Here is a 17530-nt window from a genome sequence, read left to right on the forward strand (position 1 = left end):
TCTTCTGAAATGTAAACTGTTTACTGCTTATCACAGGGTATCTAACGGAAAAATCTCAGTGTCTTTAGAAGCTCCGCCCACAATGCACTACCATTTTGAGTATTTGACATCAGTTTAATTCTTGCCTTTGAAAGTTCGGACACTGATTAGTTTAAAAATGAATAGTAAAGACGTCGGGTGCTGCATTCCTTAAATGTGCTATGAAACCAAGTTGACGGCCAATCATAGCTGGTGCACCATCTGTTGCAGTAATAACATTTGTCAGAGGAATGATTTTTTCAGCAAAAAACGTTAAGCCACTTGAAATATTGACAAGCCTCTCGTGTCTGTTGTCAGCGGTTTGGCAAATAATAACTCTTCAGTCACTACTATTGCGAGGTTTATTAGGGCCATTTCTGGAGTTTTACTGTGATGTAAACAGAGTGCCATATCTAACAAAACGTCCCACCACTGTAACAGGATTTTTTTTTGAGATCCCCACATGACACTTGCTATCCATGCCAAGTTTAGTCCACATCGGTAAAGTAGTTTCCGAGATTCTCGTGCGGACACACAGACAAACAGACAGAGACAGACTTCTTTATTATATATATATATGCAAGTAAATCACTGTAGGTGCGCGTGATCTAGGTATATGCTGATAACCACAAGGAAAGAAGAAAACACGAAGTTCCCAAGCGCTTTCGTGTAATTCACATCTTCAGGGGTGAGTACAGACTAAGGAGATACGATACGAAGTCTTTAGTTAAGAGGTGAAAGAAGATTATTAGGGGTTGAAGGAAAAGTGGTGAAACTGAAATACAGTAGGAGTAGAAAGAATCTGGGCTCAACCAGAGAAGTACAAAACAAGGTGTATATATACAGAGGAGGGTGAGATCAGGTCCACAATGGTCAGGTATTAGGTAATGACTTTACTAATCTTTAAATAGCACCGCAACGGTCGGTAGTCAGGTCAGAGGGTAAGGTGACCCAGCCTTCTCACCTGGTTACAAATCTTCTTAATTACAAAATTGTCCAGTTTGTACATGCCATTACTCAAATTCATGTTGAATGCTTCGGTATGTTTAATGAGACTAGATTCTATGATGTTCCTACTATCAATTGAATTACAAGGTAATATTGAGGAGGCATTATCCCAGTCAATGCAATGCTTGTTATCCCTCAACTCACCCCCGAAGATGTGAATTACACGAAAGCGCTTGGGAACTTCTTGGATAAGATTTATCTTATCCACGTTTTCATTGTGGATCTAAATGAATTATATATATATATATATATATATATATATATATATATATATATATATATATATATATATATATATCTTGATAAAATCACACGGGAAAATGGAAACAACGGAGTACCTTATCTTATCCACGTTTTCATTGTGGATTTACATGAAATATATATATATATATATATATATATATATATATATATATATATATATATATATATATATATATATATATATATATATATATGCAAGTAAATCCGTGAATTACACGAAAGCGTGGGAATGTGTTCTTCTTTCCTTGTGGTTATCAGCATATATATATATATATATATATATATATATATATATATATATATATATATATATATATATATATATATATATATACTGTATATATACTGTATATATATACTGTATATATATATATATATATATATTATATACATAGATCAGATTCATGTGGGTGATCAAGGTCGGTTTACTGATAGAGGAATTTCCCCTCACGTGAACAGCACATAGCACCTCACAGCTTATGGAAAATTACAGTGGGGTGATTGGATTGTATAAACTAATTGTATTAACCCAAATTTATATAATTGTTATTGCCGTGAGACAGGGGCTAATACACTCTGGTTTTGTGCACATCATGACAAATTATAGTTCATAACACATTTTTTTCACCTAAGGTTAGAATCAGATAACAGAACCGTGAAAACCACACGTTTTATCTTAGATCACACGAACTACAAACTTGACTCGAGTGTAGCATATAAAGTGTCTCGGTGACAAGAATGTCTGAAGGTGTAGTCCTTAGAAAAGCACCGGTCTGTCGCCAGGCATCTCTAGCCCTTGGCAGCATCAGCACAGTAGTAACTTACAGCTCACCGGGTTTGATTATTCGCTGGGAATGCTTGTGCTTTTTTTGCGTAATGGAGTGCGTTGTCTGGATGCTGTGGATGTCTTCCCATCATCTCTGGGTTGCCTGCCAACAGTTGATGCAAATACTCTTGGTTCACTGGTGGGTTCTGGGGCATGTTGGGTTGTCGTTGCCTCAGGATATCTGCCTGTTTATTCTCTGGCATGACCCCAGGCCCACTCTGTTGAATCTGCTTGTTAGGCCCACTCTGTTGAATCTGCTTGTTAGGCCCACTCTGTTGAATCTGCTTGTTGCACAAGTTGGGATCAGACAGTCTGACCATCAGCTCGTAGAACCTGACATGGCTGAGGTGTCCCTTCAGGCGGTACAGGAGATATATGTCACCAATCTTACAGTTTTGTGTCACTGCATGTACAACCCCTCTAACTTTATCGCTGGCGTGGACAGGCTTAGCGACGCGGAGAAGATAAACTTGGACATATGGAAGCCACATTAAGAAGAGGAAGATGATGTAGCAACAAGTGACAAAGGTGAGAGTGATGATCCACACCCATAGACCCAAGAACAATTTTTCGTATAACTCCATGATGGTCAAGTGACAACCGAACATCTCTGTACGTTTACTTAGCAGCTGATGTTGTTTAGCAATCTCACAAGAGGCGAATGGAGGGAAAGTTTTTGACATGTAGTCGGTGAAGTTGTGTGGGTCCCTCGAGAATGGGTAGGAATTGTAACCGTACTGGATAAATCGTCCCTGGAGCAGGAAGTCGAGAAACTGCATAGCAAAGATGTCTACTAATAGGGCAATGATGTTAACAGTGAGAAATTTCCAGTACAATCCATTGTGAGTCTTGATGTTGAAGATCATGTACCCCGCGGCTCTGTCCACTAGCTCTCTCTCTGCTTGGTCGTACCTATGAGCATTGGCAGCGAGATCTTCCAAAAGTTTCTTGCATTTTGCATTGTCAAGGTTCTTGGATACCTTTCGTGGTATATAATACACTGAAGCTAGGAACGAGAATGCCCACGCTATCCATCGGTAGAAGAGTAAATATCTTTTTTCTCCTTTCTCCACGATGAAGGGGTACGAGAGACAGATGTTGAGGTAGTCGAGGCGGACCTGTGCATCTGCGTTGAAGTGTGACACACAAGTGATGATTTCACGGTGATACCTGAAATATAAAGAAAACCGATATAAACACGGTAATTGAAAATTACGGTAGTGTGAGTGTGTACTATATATGTTGCAGTCAAGGTGTGTAATCAGCAGTTTCGTGTAATGACTAGTCAAGTTGTGTAATGTAAACAATTTTAATCTAATTTAACCTAACAAAACCAAATGAATGCTGTCTTTACGAAGTCTAGTCGTGGTCAGGTTAGAATAGGTAAGGTTGGATTAGGCTTGGTAGGTTTCATTAGGATACCTAACTCAACCTAACCAATCTAATATTAGGTTAAGTTATGCTAGGTTAGGGTAGGTGAGGATAGGATAAAATAGGTTTGGATAGGTTAAAATTAGATTAAGTTAAGAGTTTTTTTTTACACAAGATGGCGAGTCATTTCACGAAATGACTAATCACACACTTTGATTGTAATATATATACGGCATTTACTGTTAAGTGAATATTCAGAAACACAATTTCTCTTAATAACTGTTGCATGAAATTTTTATATATAATTTTACAACAACCACTGAATGCACCCACACACATACTGTACATATATTTTTACTCCGTATCTGTTATGAGATAATCGTAGTTAACTAGTTGCAATCAATTATTTTGTATTGTAATCATAAATAATAAAAATTCAATTGTAGTCATTATTGCAGGCGCAATTATATTTGTCTATTCCCATTGCATTTAATATGAATAAGTCACTTATTCCGAGGATTAGTGACCGATCAGTTATCTCGGTTACTACGGTAAACCCTTTATGTCATGGTCGGCCCGTGTATTACATTTCATAGGAACCGCCAAGCTGAGTGGCTGTACAGGTAAGATCACAGCCTCACGGGGTGCTGGTGTCTGCACCACTGATAGGATTAGGAAGTAGTGAACATTTGTGTTTGAGTACTCGGTGCAGGGTGTGTTATTTTAAACCTACGGTTAGGTTTAAACCTTTTTTTACTGTTTTTATGCACCACTGACATGATCTTTACTACTACTACTACTACTACTTTTTTTAAACTACTCTCCTACTACTACTACTTATGTATTAGGATATTTAATATTAAGGTAATTAAATGGTGGCGAAGGTGTGGCTATTCAAAATTCACTTAAGCTCACGGCAGCCCTCACGGACCACATAATAGCCCAGAATGCAACAGGGGAAGTGGATACCAGTGAAGTAAATAAGATTCGTAGGTCCATTACGACAGATCGACAGCACTGCCAAAATGATAAGTTGCAGCAACTGTTGCTGCAGGTACCAGAAAATTTGAAAAAAAAAGTAGCTATAGCGCAGGAGGTGGGCGCCTCGAACTGGTTAACTACGTTACCGATAAGGGCAAATGGTTTCAGTCTTAATAAACAAGAATTTACAGATGCCATTGCTCTAAGGTACGGTCGGCCAGTAGAAGGTTTGCCCTCCCAATGCGTGTGTGGCTCTTCCTATGATGGCGATCACGCCATGGTGTGCAAGAAGGGGGGGCTTCATATGCATGAGGCATGACGAGGTAAGGGACCTCACAGCAAATATGTTGAAGGAAATCTGCCGGGATGTCATGGTAGAACCGACCCTCCTTCCATTGGATGGTGAGATCTTTCAACACAGGACTTCAAACACATCTAACGAAGCCCGTGTGGACGTCAGTGCTCGAGGATTCTGGACGCGGGGACAGCGAGCTTTCTTCGACATCAGGATTTTTTATCCCATGGCCGCATGTCACCGTAACCTAGCTCTCGATGCTGCACATAGGAGGAACAAGAACGACAAGAGAAGGGCATATGGGGAGAGAATTCATAACGTTGATCAAGGCAGCTTCACTCCTCTAGTGTTCACAACCTCTGGTGGGATGGGACCAAGTGCAAGATGTTTCTACGCCAGACTCGCGGAGGTGATCTCCGAACAGAAGCAGGAGCCCAGAAGTTGTTACAGCCTGTATGAGATGTCGACTGTCTTTCTCTCTCCTTCGGTCGGCTTTGCTCTGCCTCAGGGGAACGAGAGCTTCTGCCCCAACTACGACAACTGCTGCAGATATTGACTATGAGGCGACTGTCACTGAATGCCGCATAGATCTGCGGCTCAACTAATTTAACAGATAGGATAGCTACTTACGTATTAGGATATTTAATATTAAGGTAATTAAATGGTGGCGAAGGTGTGGCTATTGGGGGAGGTTGGAGGCCACGTAGAAAGTAGTAGTAGTAGTAGTATGAAGACTAGTTGGGAAAACATTGTAGGGGGCAGGGAAAAAACACTTTTATTTGAGTTGCAGGCTGCACTTTTCAGGCATCGTTTGTATGGCTGTAACAAACACCTGTGCAAAATTCCATGCCATTTCATGCATACTTACCCTGCCGCATCGCGAACGACTTTTTGTCAACTTTTAGTGTATACCAAAAATTAGGTGTCATTTAATGTTTTCCAGGATAATGATAAATTTTACATGGGTGACATCGATTTAATTCACATGTTATTTTACAGGTACACCGTATAGAAAATCATTACAAGTTCATATTGAAATTCTTTTTTGTGCGGAACCTTGGCATCATTTTCCTAGACAATAATCTTTGCCTAATATATCCATCTCTCGATTCGTATCCCGTCACTTCAGTGCAAGCTTCAGTCATCACTTTTATGCCTCTCGACCGCCTGAGTGCTGTTTGGCCACTTGGGCACCACTAATGGTGTCTCAAGAATGTCATTAACCTGTAGATTTGACAGAGAAGCAATGTAAGGAGGCTCAGTCTTGAGTTCATTCCTCCAGTTAATCATGGAATGATAGTTTTTTGCTTGCCACTTTAGTTTCGGAGTCACCACCTTTCTCATGTTGACTACAGGAGGCACATCCTCATTCCCATCTCCATCTTTACCCTCCTCATCAGTATAGTTTAACAAATTCTCGTCAACAGCAGCATCAGAATCTTCCTCCTCCTCTTCAGATCTGCCAGTGCATTCTTCCTTTTGCTGATTCTCCTCTCTAATTTTTCTTATCATTGAGACAGCTTTTTCTCTAACAGTCATGTCCTCATCTGCACACATACCAAGAAGAAGTTGATCTGTGTGGGCGAAGTATGCATTTCTCTGGACAGCCTTCTTCACTATCGTCTCCTCCTCACTATTCAGGTGTTTCATATATAGCAGGGACTGGAATACGTTCCTTGAGCCGTGTGTTACGTAAGGGTGTATCTTGATGTAAAACCACATTGGAGCACTGAACTTTATTATTGTAATGACAATTCTTTTCAACTCATGGCTGGGTCTTGATGTTGCTACATACAGCCTGAGGATTCTACTCCATAAGGTGTTCCACCTTGACACACAGGGAGGACCTGGCTCAATAGCAGCCAAGTCATCTTCAACAACACCTGTGATAACTCCTTTACAAATCCTATACAGGTATTTCTGATCCCAGGACAGATCTTTCTCCACTTCATCATTAAACACAGGGAAATCAGGGAAACTGACTGGCTGGAAGGCGACAACTGGAAGCTCAGACAAAGACTCCTTGATCTGCTTTCCAATGGGACCACGCCAATGCTCAGGACCACTTGGTTTACCATCATAGTGATAAAAAACTGCGCGGAAAGGCAGCTCATTTCCGTGAAGCTGACATATGAAATAATGGAGCGGGTGACCAAGTAACATTTCAAGATGATGAATGACTCCATTTTCTGATCCTACATTTACATTGGTTCCATCACAACCAACACACACAATGGGCTGCTGGGTTAGATTTTTCTCCACCAGAAACTCGTGAATAGTTTTGGCAATCTGCTTTCCGTGTCCAGTCTTGGGAGTCACATGTGTGAGATATTCATTGCCAGGCTCAACCATGATGACATAATGATCTTTCACCATCATCCTCGAACTCCATTTCTCGGTCTTCTCATTCTTTATCATCACACGAGTGGCGGTCTTCTTACCATCAAAATAGAGTGACGTCAAATTATCTAAACTAGCCATCTCAATTTCTTGCCTCTTAAATCGGTATTTTTGTCTCGCATCCCGCAGCTTATGTGGTCCAATAACCTGACTCTTGTCATCCTTTGTGATAATGCCATAGTCAGTTAAGGTGGCAGTAGCAATGGCAGCTCCAGCATAATCACTAATCAAGTATCGGTCACAAGCGGCAACTTACCCAGGTCTTCCCTACATTACAGTACAGTAACACAACATTGAGAAATGAAATGAGAAAAGGCTGATAATCAATATAGACATAGCACCATACTCATCTGCAACAAGACAACTTAAATGAAATAAGAGATATGAAAGAAAAGTTGATAAACACTGAACAGAACATTGCACCGCCACAGCGGCTGTTTGGCTAGTACTGTAGGTAAATTTAAAAATTTCAGTAGAAAATGCGGCAGACTAAACATCGACATATCAGCTTCAAATTTGGCATGGAGTCTTACATATGTATAAGGAACAATGCCTGAAGAGTGCAGCTTTGAGCAAAATTTCACTGCCCCCTAGAAAACAACCAACAAAACATACAATTCAGACGGTAGTGGGTGGGAGAGTGAAATGAGAAAGGGATAGGGATGGAAGACTTGGTGGTGAAGGAAGGGCATGGGTGGTAAGATAGAGATATAGGTGGAAGAGGGGCGTGGGTGGGAATGGGTTGTGGAAGGAAGAGTGGTTTGAGAGAAGGAATCGGGTGTGAGGGAGGGAAGGAGGATACTTACCACGAGTACCACACCGTGAGGAAGGTACCCAGCAGGAGAAAGAAGGTCCACCGATAGTGCATCCTGAGCACGAGGCCGTCGCAAGTAGCCGAACATATATGGTTGACTTTGCTCTTGATAACGTTTAGGACAATTCCACAGATGGAGCGAATGTCCGCATTACCCGCGCCGATTGCAGGCATCCTTACTCCTGTGGAAACAAGTTAGGGTAATTTGGGTTTTCAAAAACATATTGAAAAAGTAAAAAACAAGTTGAAAGCTATATGATATGAATATAGGTGTTAGTAGAAATATTAGTTGATGTCCAAATCAAGGGACCAAAGTTTTAATGGGTTCAAACCTAACCCAGCATCTAGTGTTGGCTTTCATTCCTAATGGACCTCAAAGTTAATGTTGGGGGTCAAGTAGACTTGTACTGCTGATCCGCATTGAGAGCTGTAATTATATCAGCTCTAGAAACAGATCTAGTTTGAGAGTTAGGAAGAGGGAAGAGTAGAATCATTAGCGTAAGAATGAATAGAATTAGTTGTAGTGTGATGTAAATCATTGATAAAAGGAAGGAAAAGAGTAGGTGAAAGAACAGAACCTTGTGGGACACCACATTAAAACTTAGAGTGATTATCGATATACAGATAGGTAAGTCCTCACATAGCTCAGTAAGGTGAGCTGGTGAAGTTCAATTATTATGAACGACTATCTGGAGAACCCACCTCCCTGCACTACAAGTGTATCTGCATGTCGGTAAAGGCTCCTTTCATCAATACAACTATGATAATACATTCAATATGACGAATATACCATCATCATCATCATCATCATTATTGTATACATGTATTTTGTTTTAATATATTATAGAAAACACAACTCATAGTAAATGGTACCAAAAGAGGTGGGGGGGTGTATTTTGGAACATTCCCTCCAAAAAATTCAGGGGGTAATTATGAATGCACGGGATTCATACTTCACAGAAAACGCCAATGATTTTTCGGGGTAACTTGGGAATTTCTACATATCCAAAATTAAAATTTGGATATTTTCCCCATTGTAGGGTATAATAAGGGTATTTTAGGCAAAACTGAATCTATTTCCTGCTAGGGTTTATTACTTTCCATAAAACTCTTCTTTGGTTATAATAGGATATACAGTATTGCTGTCGATAATACCCTTAATGTTGCCATTGGTTCCTTCATTATCACCTATGGGTAATTTTTTTTGTCTGTAGATATCTTCGATTCATACTTTGTTAAATGCTTGGAATATAACACTGATTGAGTACCAAAACACCAATAGCCACAAATTTTCCGTTAAATTACCTAAATTCTTAAATATTAGTTTATTAGAATAAAAATAGTTTTATTGCGACATACGGCATAACTGTATATCAAGGTTGAAAGATACCACTTCCATCCCACCACTAGTTTTGACGACACAACACACTGCTTTAACTAATTCACTTAGTAAATTTATGAGCTGAAGAAAAGCTATTTTGGATTGAAAATGATTTCCGATTAATTACATGTGCTCTTTTGGTCATCTTAGCAGAATATATAATCATGCTGATGTGTGGCGAAGAGGAGATGGAAGTATGGTGTTGGCACGTTCATTCCCATTGCTTGAAATGCTGAGTATCACTTGTATTTGTATTCTCATCATAATTGCCTCATGGAAATGAGAGGACACAACATTATTCTACCCTGTAAATTATCTGTTGTAATTCATCTACCAGCAACTCAGAGTAGGAGTTGGGTGGTGGAGGCAGGGAGGGTTGGGAAGTGAGGAGTCGAAGGTTCCCCCCCGTGTACAACACAGAGAAGCAACTTTATTATTTAAGAACTTTAAGCATCTGCCATATCGCTTTCCACCATAAAATACACATTTTATGATGATGATGATAATAATTTATGCCGAAGCATAATTTGGTATTATAATGTTTATAAATTAGGTGTTTTGATTATTTTCTGCCCCAAGCAGCAGTTATTTTGGCAAATTTAGGGAGATTTTCTTATAGATATTGACGGAATGCCCCCTCGTGTTTTGAGGGAGTGTGCTGAAATTCTGGCCCCTGTGCTTGCTCGCCTCTTTCGCCTTTGCTTCAAAACCCAAACCTTTCCTTCTTTTTGGAAGCATGCCTTGGTTCAGCCCATCCCGAAGAAGGGTGACCATTCCAATCCCTCTAATTATCGCCCCATTGTCCTCACTTCATCCCTCTCTAAGATTTTCGAAACTATCTTAAACTCTCATATTCTCAGTCACCTTGACCGCCTTTCTCTTTTGTCGGATCACCAGTAAGGCTTTCCTCCATGAAAAATAACAAAGCCTCAGGGCCTGATGAAATCCCAGCTGAGGTATATAAAACAGGAGGAGGACCTCTGCTTACCAGCCGTCTCCACTCTCTTCTGGAGAATATACGGGAAAAGGGGGAAATCCCCCAAGTTCTTAAAGACGCCTCCATCTTCAATATTTATAAGAACATTGGAGGCCTGTCAGACTGTGGCGACTACAGCGGATCTCGCTGCTGTCTGTAGCTGGCAAGATTATTGCTCGGGTCCTCCTAAACAGACATCTTCCTGAGGCACCACTGACATGATCTTTGCTGCCCGCCAGATACAGGAAAAGTGCAGAGAACAGCGTCGTAACCTGTACATGGCTTTCATCGACCTAACCAAGGCCTTCGACTCAGCCAACAAGGAAGCCCTCTGGTGGACCATCAGCTTTTTTGGCTGCCCCCCAAAAAAATTCATCGCCATTGTGAGGCAACTCCACGATGGCATGAACGGCAGTGTCCTGCATAATGGCACCCAGTCTGAATTCTTCCCCATCCAAACTGGGGTTAAACAAGGGTATGTACTGAAGTAAACTATCTTTTCCATTTTCTTGGCTGCCTTCCTTACTTGTGCCAGTGTCAATTTAGCCAGTGGGGTGGACATCGAGTACCGGATTAAGGGTCTTTTCAACATAAGACGACTCCAAGCAAGAACAAAGGTGTCGGCAGCTTCCATTACTGAACTTCATTATGCAGACGACCTCACTCTTGTTGCTCACACTGAACGCGACCTACAAGAGATCCTCAACACCTTTGCAGATGCGTATGCACACTTCTGCCTTGAGGTTAATGTACGAAAGATTCAGATTCTCTTTCAACCTGCCCCTGGTTCAGACACACCTCCACCATCCATCCATCTTAACTGTACTACCCTCTCTAATGTTGCTCACTTTCGGTATCTCGCCTCCTACCTGTCCACCAGGTCTAATCTTTAATTGTACAAGCCATCGCAAATGCAACAGTTTTAATAAAACAGCAACTGTACAGCATCTCCGAATGGGGAGGTAGAAACTTGGTTAAATTCAATAGTAATAAAACTCAGTATTTACCAATTACACTTTCTAAATTAGATGATCCACCAATCACATTTCAGGACGCAATCATTCTGCCAAATTCTAAAATAGATATGCTTGGCCTCACCATTTCCTCAATTTGTCATGAAAGTCACACATCCACAACAGCTGCCCCCCGAAAGCTGGGAATGCTGTACAGATGCCGCAACTACTTCAGTCCTGAGCAGTTGCTTCAAGTACAGTATATAAGGGATTCATTCATCCTAACTTGGAGTACTGCTCTCATATCTGGGGTAGCTCTTCTTCTATCCAACTGTTAGATAGGGTGGAATCAAAGGTATTTCGTCTTATTAACTCTCCTCCTTTAGCTGATAATCTTTCTTCCCTTTCTCTAGGCCGCAAAGTTGCTTCACTCTCTCTCTTTTACAGGTACTTTAACGGGCAATGTACGGTGGATTGGGGATACTGTGTACCGCCGGCAAGGCCGTGGGCTCGTAACACTCGTCTCGCCCGCGGTGCCCACCGTTCTCTGTGGATGTCGGTCACACTAGAATAACCAGTTATAGTACATCCTTTTTTCTTCACACAGCCAAACTGTTGAATGCTCTGCCTTCTTCTGTGTTTCCATACTTATACAATCTGTCTCACTTTAAAAAACTGGTTTTCCGGCATCTTCGTGGTGTAGATTAATATAACCCTTTTCTTTTCTAATTTTAAATTCTTTCTATTCCTATTGTTTCGCCCTCTTGGCCCCGTTGTGGGTCGTTAAACCTGTGCCCGGGTGGGCTAATTCCCGTAAAATTTTTTTATATATATATGGTCTGTGCGTGTGTGTGCGCGCGTGTATGTGTGTGTGATCTACGCATATGGATGGATAAGGGCTAGCGACAGGGGGAAGGAGGTTCAGTGGAAGTTTAGAGAGAGGATGGAAGGGAATTTTTGTGGGAGGGGACAGATGCCGTGGCTTAACGAATCCAGGAAAAAAAGTCACAAGAAAAAAGTCACAGATAAAAAGGCACGGAAAAACCTAACCTAACCTAACCTACGTGCAATGCCATCATATATATATTGTGTTGTCAATGTGTACAAGTCATGTAACTTTTTTCCCTGTGGACTTTATTTCCATCCACCGGCTTAACACAGCTTGCGTGGTGTGGGGTTGTACGTTTGAGGCAGCAGCAACTTGCCTGGACGCGGCGGGGAGGGGGCAGGACCATGAGTCAGGTGAACGTCAGGTGCGTGTCAGGTTGGGCAATGGTTTCTCGGTTGATTGGGTGTGGTGTTTTCTTGGTGTTGTTTGCTTGTTGTGGGTGCCTTGTTAGCTTGAGGTTGACAATCTTCTTTTCCTCCTTCACAGACATGTTAAGAGTCCTCCACAAATGGAATCGATTACGTTTGCCTTGCAAGTTTACAGTATGATTACAATTCCTTCTAAAAGTAATGTAATCGATTATGATTACATTAAAAACTATATTCATGATTCCTACGATTCCAAATTAGGTGATCAAAAGAAAACAAAGTCATGAATGGAGTTTAATACGATATAATAGTGAATATTTAATAATAGAAAATACTTAATTTATTAAGTACATAAATGTAATTGGTACCTACTTATTAATGAGTTTATTCATAGAAAATCATACTCAATATTTCCAAATTCTCGCATCTTATAGAATTTCTGCATGATCAATTTTTTTGTTGTTGCAATTATGATTTTACTATACTTTACCGCAGATTTAAGAACATAAGAATGGAGAAAATTGCAAAGGCGTGTTCGAGTTAATGAAGAAGTTCGGTAACTTGTTCTACTCATCCACTTCTCTATTTCGAAACAAATGTTTACCTATCTCGTACCTAAATCTAAATTTGTCTAATTTAAAACCAGGGCTACTTGTTTGCCCCAGGTTAGATAGCATCTTAATTTGCACTCCCTCGAGAGACGTAGAGTGAGGGGCTACAGTATATGATCGAGGTGTATAAATGGAAGTCAGGGCTGAACAAAGGGGCATTACAAAGGTACTCAAACTATCCAACCAGGGGCGAACTCGTAACAATGGTTTTTAATTAGACAAATTTAGATTTAGGAGCAAAATAGGTAAACACTGGTTTGGAAATAGAGTAGTGGATGAGTGGAACAAGTTACCAAATATCATCATGAACTCGAATACCCTGGATAGCTTCAAACATAGATTGGATGGATATATGAGCAATAGGGGTTGGGTGTAAATGGGACTGCCCAGTATGGGACAATAGGCCCGCTGCAGTTTCCTCCATTCTTATGTTCTTTAAATACACTTGTCATAACACCTTGGTTTAACCCTGACTTCCATTTATACCCATCGATCATATCGCCCCTCACTCTATGTCTCTCGAGGGAGTGTAAATTCAGATGTTTTAATCTGTCATCATAAAAAAGGTTTATACTGTCAGCCTTATCATCATTCTCTAGGGACTCGAACTGCATAATCTAAGTGATATACTGTATAGTCTAAGGATAAACTCCCTGGTCTTGTAACTAGCATTCCTTTGCATGAATCTAAGTACCTTGTTAGCCTTGGTTCGAGCAAATACGCATTGTTGTCTTTGTTTATGATTCCTAACCCTTATTACCCCTAAATTTTTCTCAAAGTCGGATTTCTCTATATCAATGTTGTTCATCTGATATCTGGTTTGTCTGTTTACATCTCCTAGACCAGCGGTTCTTAACCGGGGGGGTACTCCCCTAAAGGGCCAAAGTAATTTTCAGGAGGGCGGGGCGAACGTAGAGCAAAAATAAGGAATGGCCTTAACAGGTGTGTGTATGTCCTTATTTGGATTTTCGTTGGGGGGGGGGGGTCTCGCTCCCCACGGATACCTCAAAATGTCGTACTGTAAATGGTAACTACGTCATTCAAAATGTAAAATTATACTAAAAGTGACTGAATTAAGGTAGTTATAATGTCGGGAACTGTACGATAATTGATGAAGAACCGATAATTTTGAGGCTCCAGTACGATAGTTCACATTTGAAAATTTGTCAACACTGACTGCGACGGTTTCAAGCGCCAGTCGCCCGCGACGTCTGCCCGTGACAACTTTCAATCTCTCACACTCACGCATATCTTTCTTCAATTGAGGTGTGTTTTAGCGTAGACTTCTTATGAACGAAACAATAATGGTGATTATTTGTATTAATTGAAAAGACTGCTAATTGTTTCGTCTTTATAACGAGAACGAAATTTGCCAACTCAAAATGGATTGTAAACACGCATTGTCTACTTTGAGTGGTGTTTATGGCCATGGTTTTAGAATTTTTAGATTTAGAATTTTATATGAAGGAAGGAGGGGACGTGGAGATGAGGACCAACTGCTGTGGGGGGCGCGACCCGAAGAAGGTTAAGAACCACTGGTCTAGATTAAGTACTTTACATTTTGCCACATTAAAGTTTCATCTGCTATTTTTCAGACCACGAGAAAAGTTTGTTTAATCTTCCTGTAATTTTTGGAGTCCTCGTCAGATTTATTAATACAAATGGTAGATATAGGCGTGAACAACAACATAAAGAAATTCGCTGACGACACTAAAATAGGCCATTTTAATGTCGTCAGCAAAATTTCTTATGTTGATGTCCACGCCTATATCTGTCATTAATTTTCACAAGCTCTATTTCATGCACATATTACACTATGTATAAAAAATTATAATATAATAAATAAATTGATTGACAGATTTCTGTTATTTGATGTGTTTCACCCAGTCTTGCTGCCGAGTGAGAATGAGTTGCCAGCGTCACTTGATCTACTAATCCAATAGTTGTCATTGGTCCAAATTACCACTCTTCAAACTGTCGACCAATAATATAACTTATACAACAGGAGTCAGGTCAAGGGAGGGATTAGAGAAGCATTAAGTCCTTTGGGAATTGACCAACTCTGTGTCCCCTGACATGGGTAAAGTCTCGCTGACCTTTGCTCTCCACAATGTCAATTTGATATGTTATGATCATGAAATGTAACCATGAGTATGATTCCTTTTGCCTTGAAGTCGATTGCGAATCCTCAAAAAGTGTGAAATCGATTCCATTGATTACGATTAAAACAAATTTGTTTCTATATGTAAATTAAATATAATTCTGCTGTCATTTAACACGCTAAACACCAAACTATTATCACTCATTAAGTTAAGATAACCACATACTTCATGTAACATCACGTAGTTCATTTACTTACTGTTGGAACGGTATGATGCTCGTGATACCACTGTACTCTCCTTAACGCTTGTAGTCCCACTGGTTGAGTAAGTTGACTAAGCTGACGACACGGCCGAGCGGGCTTGCCTTGAGCGGGCCGGCCCAGCCTAGCTTGCGAGTATCCGGGACTTACCAGATGAGGGTTGCCAGGTGTCAATCTTGCCTTTTTCGAGGTGAGTTGGCCTTTGATTTATTTTCTTGAGGCCAACCACATGTTGGCCTTTTTGGGACATTGCCCACTGTATTTCGTGATATAATTGAATAATTATAAAACATCTTACTATATACGTTCATAGAAATATCCTTTGTCAGAATAGTATTGTGTCATATGCGCCAGTCTTTTCCTGGTGTTGGAGCAATATGTATTCACGTCACTGATGATTTTACGAATAGGGAGGGACGGACATGCATAGGATTTTTAATGCTTGACACGATTTTATTTTTGAAAACTCAATCTCCACCGAGTTGGAAGTACAGCCCAGGTCAAGACGCCTACAACCACAAAATCATTGCCATATGACTCTAGAATATATTGTCGTGATCCCAATATTTATAGCTGGGGAGTGAAACCTACCCCAAGTTATCATCAAATAAAGGAACAAACAGGGAACACGGCACTAATTATCCCCACAAAAACCGACTCAACTGAATGTACTTGAATAAATAAGAATAAGTTGGAGTAAGTGAGTCACAAATGGGAAGATAATTAAATAATTCAATCTATGTTCTTAAAGGAGTACTGTCTAGTAACCATGGAATTTAAGGGAATAAGTGATTGTATATTAAAATAAGAGTGATGCCGGAAGGGTGAAAATATACCGTTAAGGAGTTAAATCAAATGAATACTACTTAACATTAACCATATTAAACACAGACATTAAAATATATACAGCAATCACAACCAACTGGTTATTTCCTACCAAATAGGAGATTCCTTAACCCCAGGATCCCTTCCTAGGCCTAAGTTAACGTGCCACTAATTACCAGATACCACTAGGGTATTGTAGATGACTGAACAAGGCACGTCTGTACTGTGGACAAGTCCTGCCTATAGCCTATACCATGGTTTACTAGAGAGGGAGTCTCTTGGCTCTGGCCTCACAGCATGTGAGTGAGGAGCGTCTTAGCTCACGTGACTCAGGACAGTTGCCAAATAGTCTTATAACTAATTAATACTACTCTTGGTTTGACTAAACAGAGTAACACAAATGATGCATATTAATGACATACATAGATATACAATTAACCTAAGTAACTAAGAACAACAATAAGATAATAGTAAAAATAACAAGTTATTAATAGCTTGTGTGGAGTGGAGGCATAAACAGATACCACACGACATGCACGCTACAGGCACGTGACAATATGAACATAAGAATGGAGGAAACTGCAGCGGGCCTATTGGCCCATACTGGGCAGTCCCATTTGCACCCAACTCTTATTGCTCATATAAGCATCCAACCTATGTTTGAAGCTATCCAACATATTCCGGTTCATGATGATATTTGGTAACTTGTTCCACTCATCCACTACTCTGTTTCCAAATCAATGTTTACCTATTTCGCTCCTAAATCTAAATTTGTCTAATTTAAAACCATTGTTACGAGTTCGCTCCTGGTCAGATAGTTTGAGTACCTTTGTAATGTCCCCTTTGTTTAGCCCTGACTTCCATTTATATGCCTCTATTATGTCGCCCCTAGCTCCACGTCTCTCGAGGGAGTGCAAATTAAGATGCTTTAACCTGTCTCTATATTCAAGGTTCCTAATGCCCGGGATTAGTCTTCTCATTCTCCTCTGAATTCGTTCCAAGGATTCTATATCCATTCTGTAATACGGTGACCAGAATTGAACTGCGTAATCCAAGTGAGGTCTCACAAGCTCAAGATATAGTCTTAAGATGACTTCGCTAGTCTTGTAACTAACACTCCTTTGTTTGAACCCAAGAACTTTATTAGCCTTGTTTCGAGCAAAACCACATTGTTTACTTGGCTTAAGA

General features: G+C 40.3%; 1 protein-coding gene across 1 annotated transcript; it reads right to left on the bottom strand.

Moving 5' to 3' along the window:
• Positions 1-1791: 1791 nt before the first annotated feature.
• LOC121869783 (innexin inx2-like) lies at positions 1792-15658 on the bottom strand. The gene is made up of 3 exons (XM_042371344.1): positions 15515-15658; positions 7970-8159; positions 1792-3286 (listed from the first exon to the last, which is right to left on the bottom strand). Exons 2-3 carry the CDS (start codon positions 8149-8151, stop codon positions 2119-2121), a joined length of 1350 nt encoding a protein of 449 aa, XP_042227278.1. The 5' UTR covers positions 8152-8159; positions 15515-15658; the 3' UTR covers positions 1792-2118.
• Between the last annotated feature and the right edge of the window lie 1872 nt (positions 15659-17530).

Source organism: Homarus americanus, unplaced genomic scaffold, assembly GCF_018991925.1.
Source record: "Homarus americanus isolate GMGI-L3 unplaced genomic scaffold, GMGI_Hamer_2.0 scaffold17515, whole genome shotgun sequence".
Lineage (NCBI taxonomy): Eukaryota > Metazoa > Arthropoda > Malacostraca > Decapoda > Nephropidae > Homarus > Homarus americanus.

What these genes read in the sequence shown, in the direction of transcription:
- LOC121869783 (XM_042371344.1), bottom strand. Translation starts at nt 8,151, where the DNA reads ATGCCTGCAATCGGCGCGGGTAATGCGGACATTCGCTCCATCTGTGGA. An exon ending in CTCACGGTGTGGTACTCGTG is followed by an intron (nt 3,287 to 7,969) that starts GTAAGTATCCTC and finishes TTTATATTTCAG; the next exon opens with GTATCACCGTGAAATCATCA.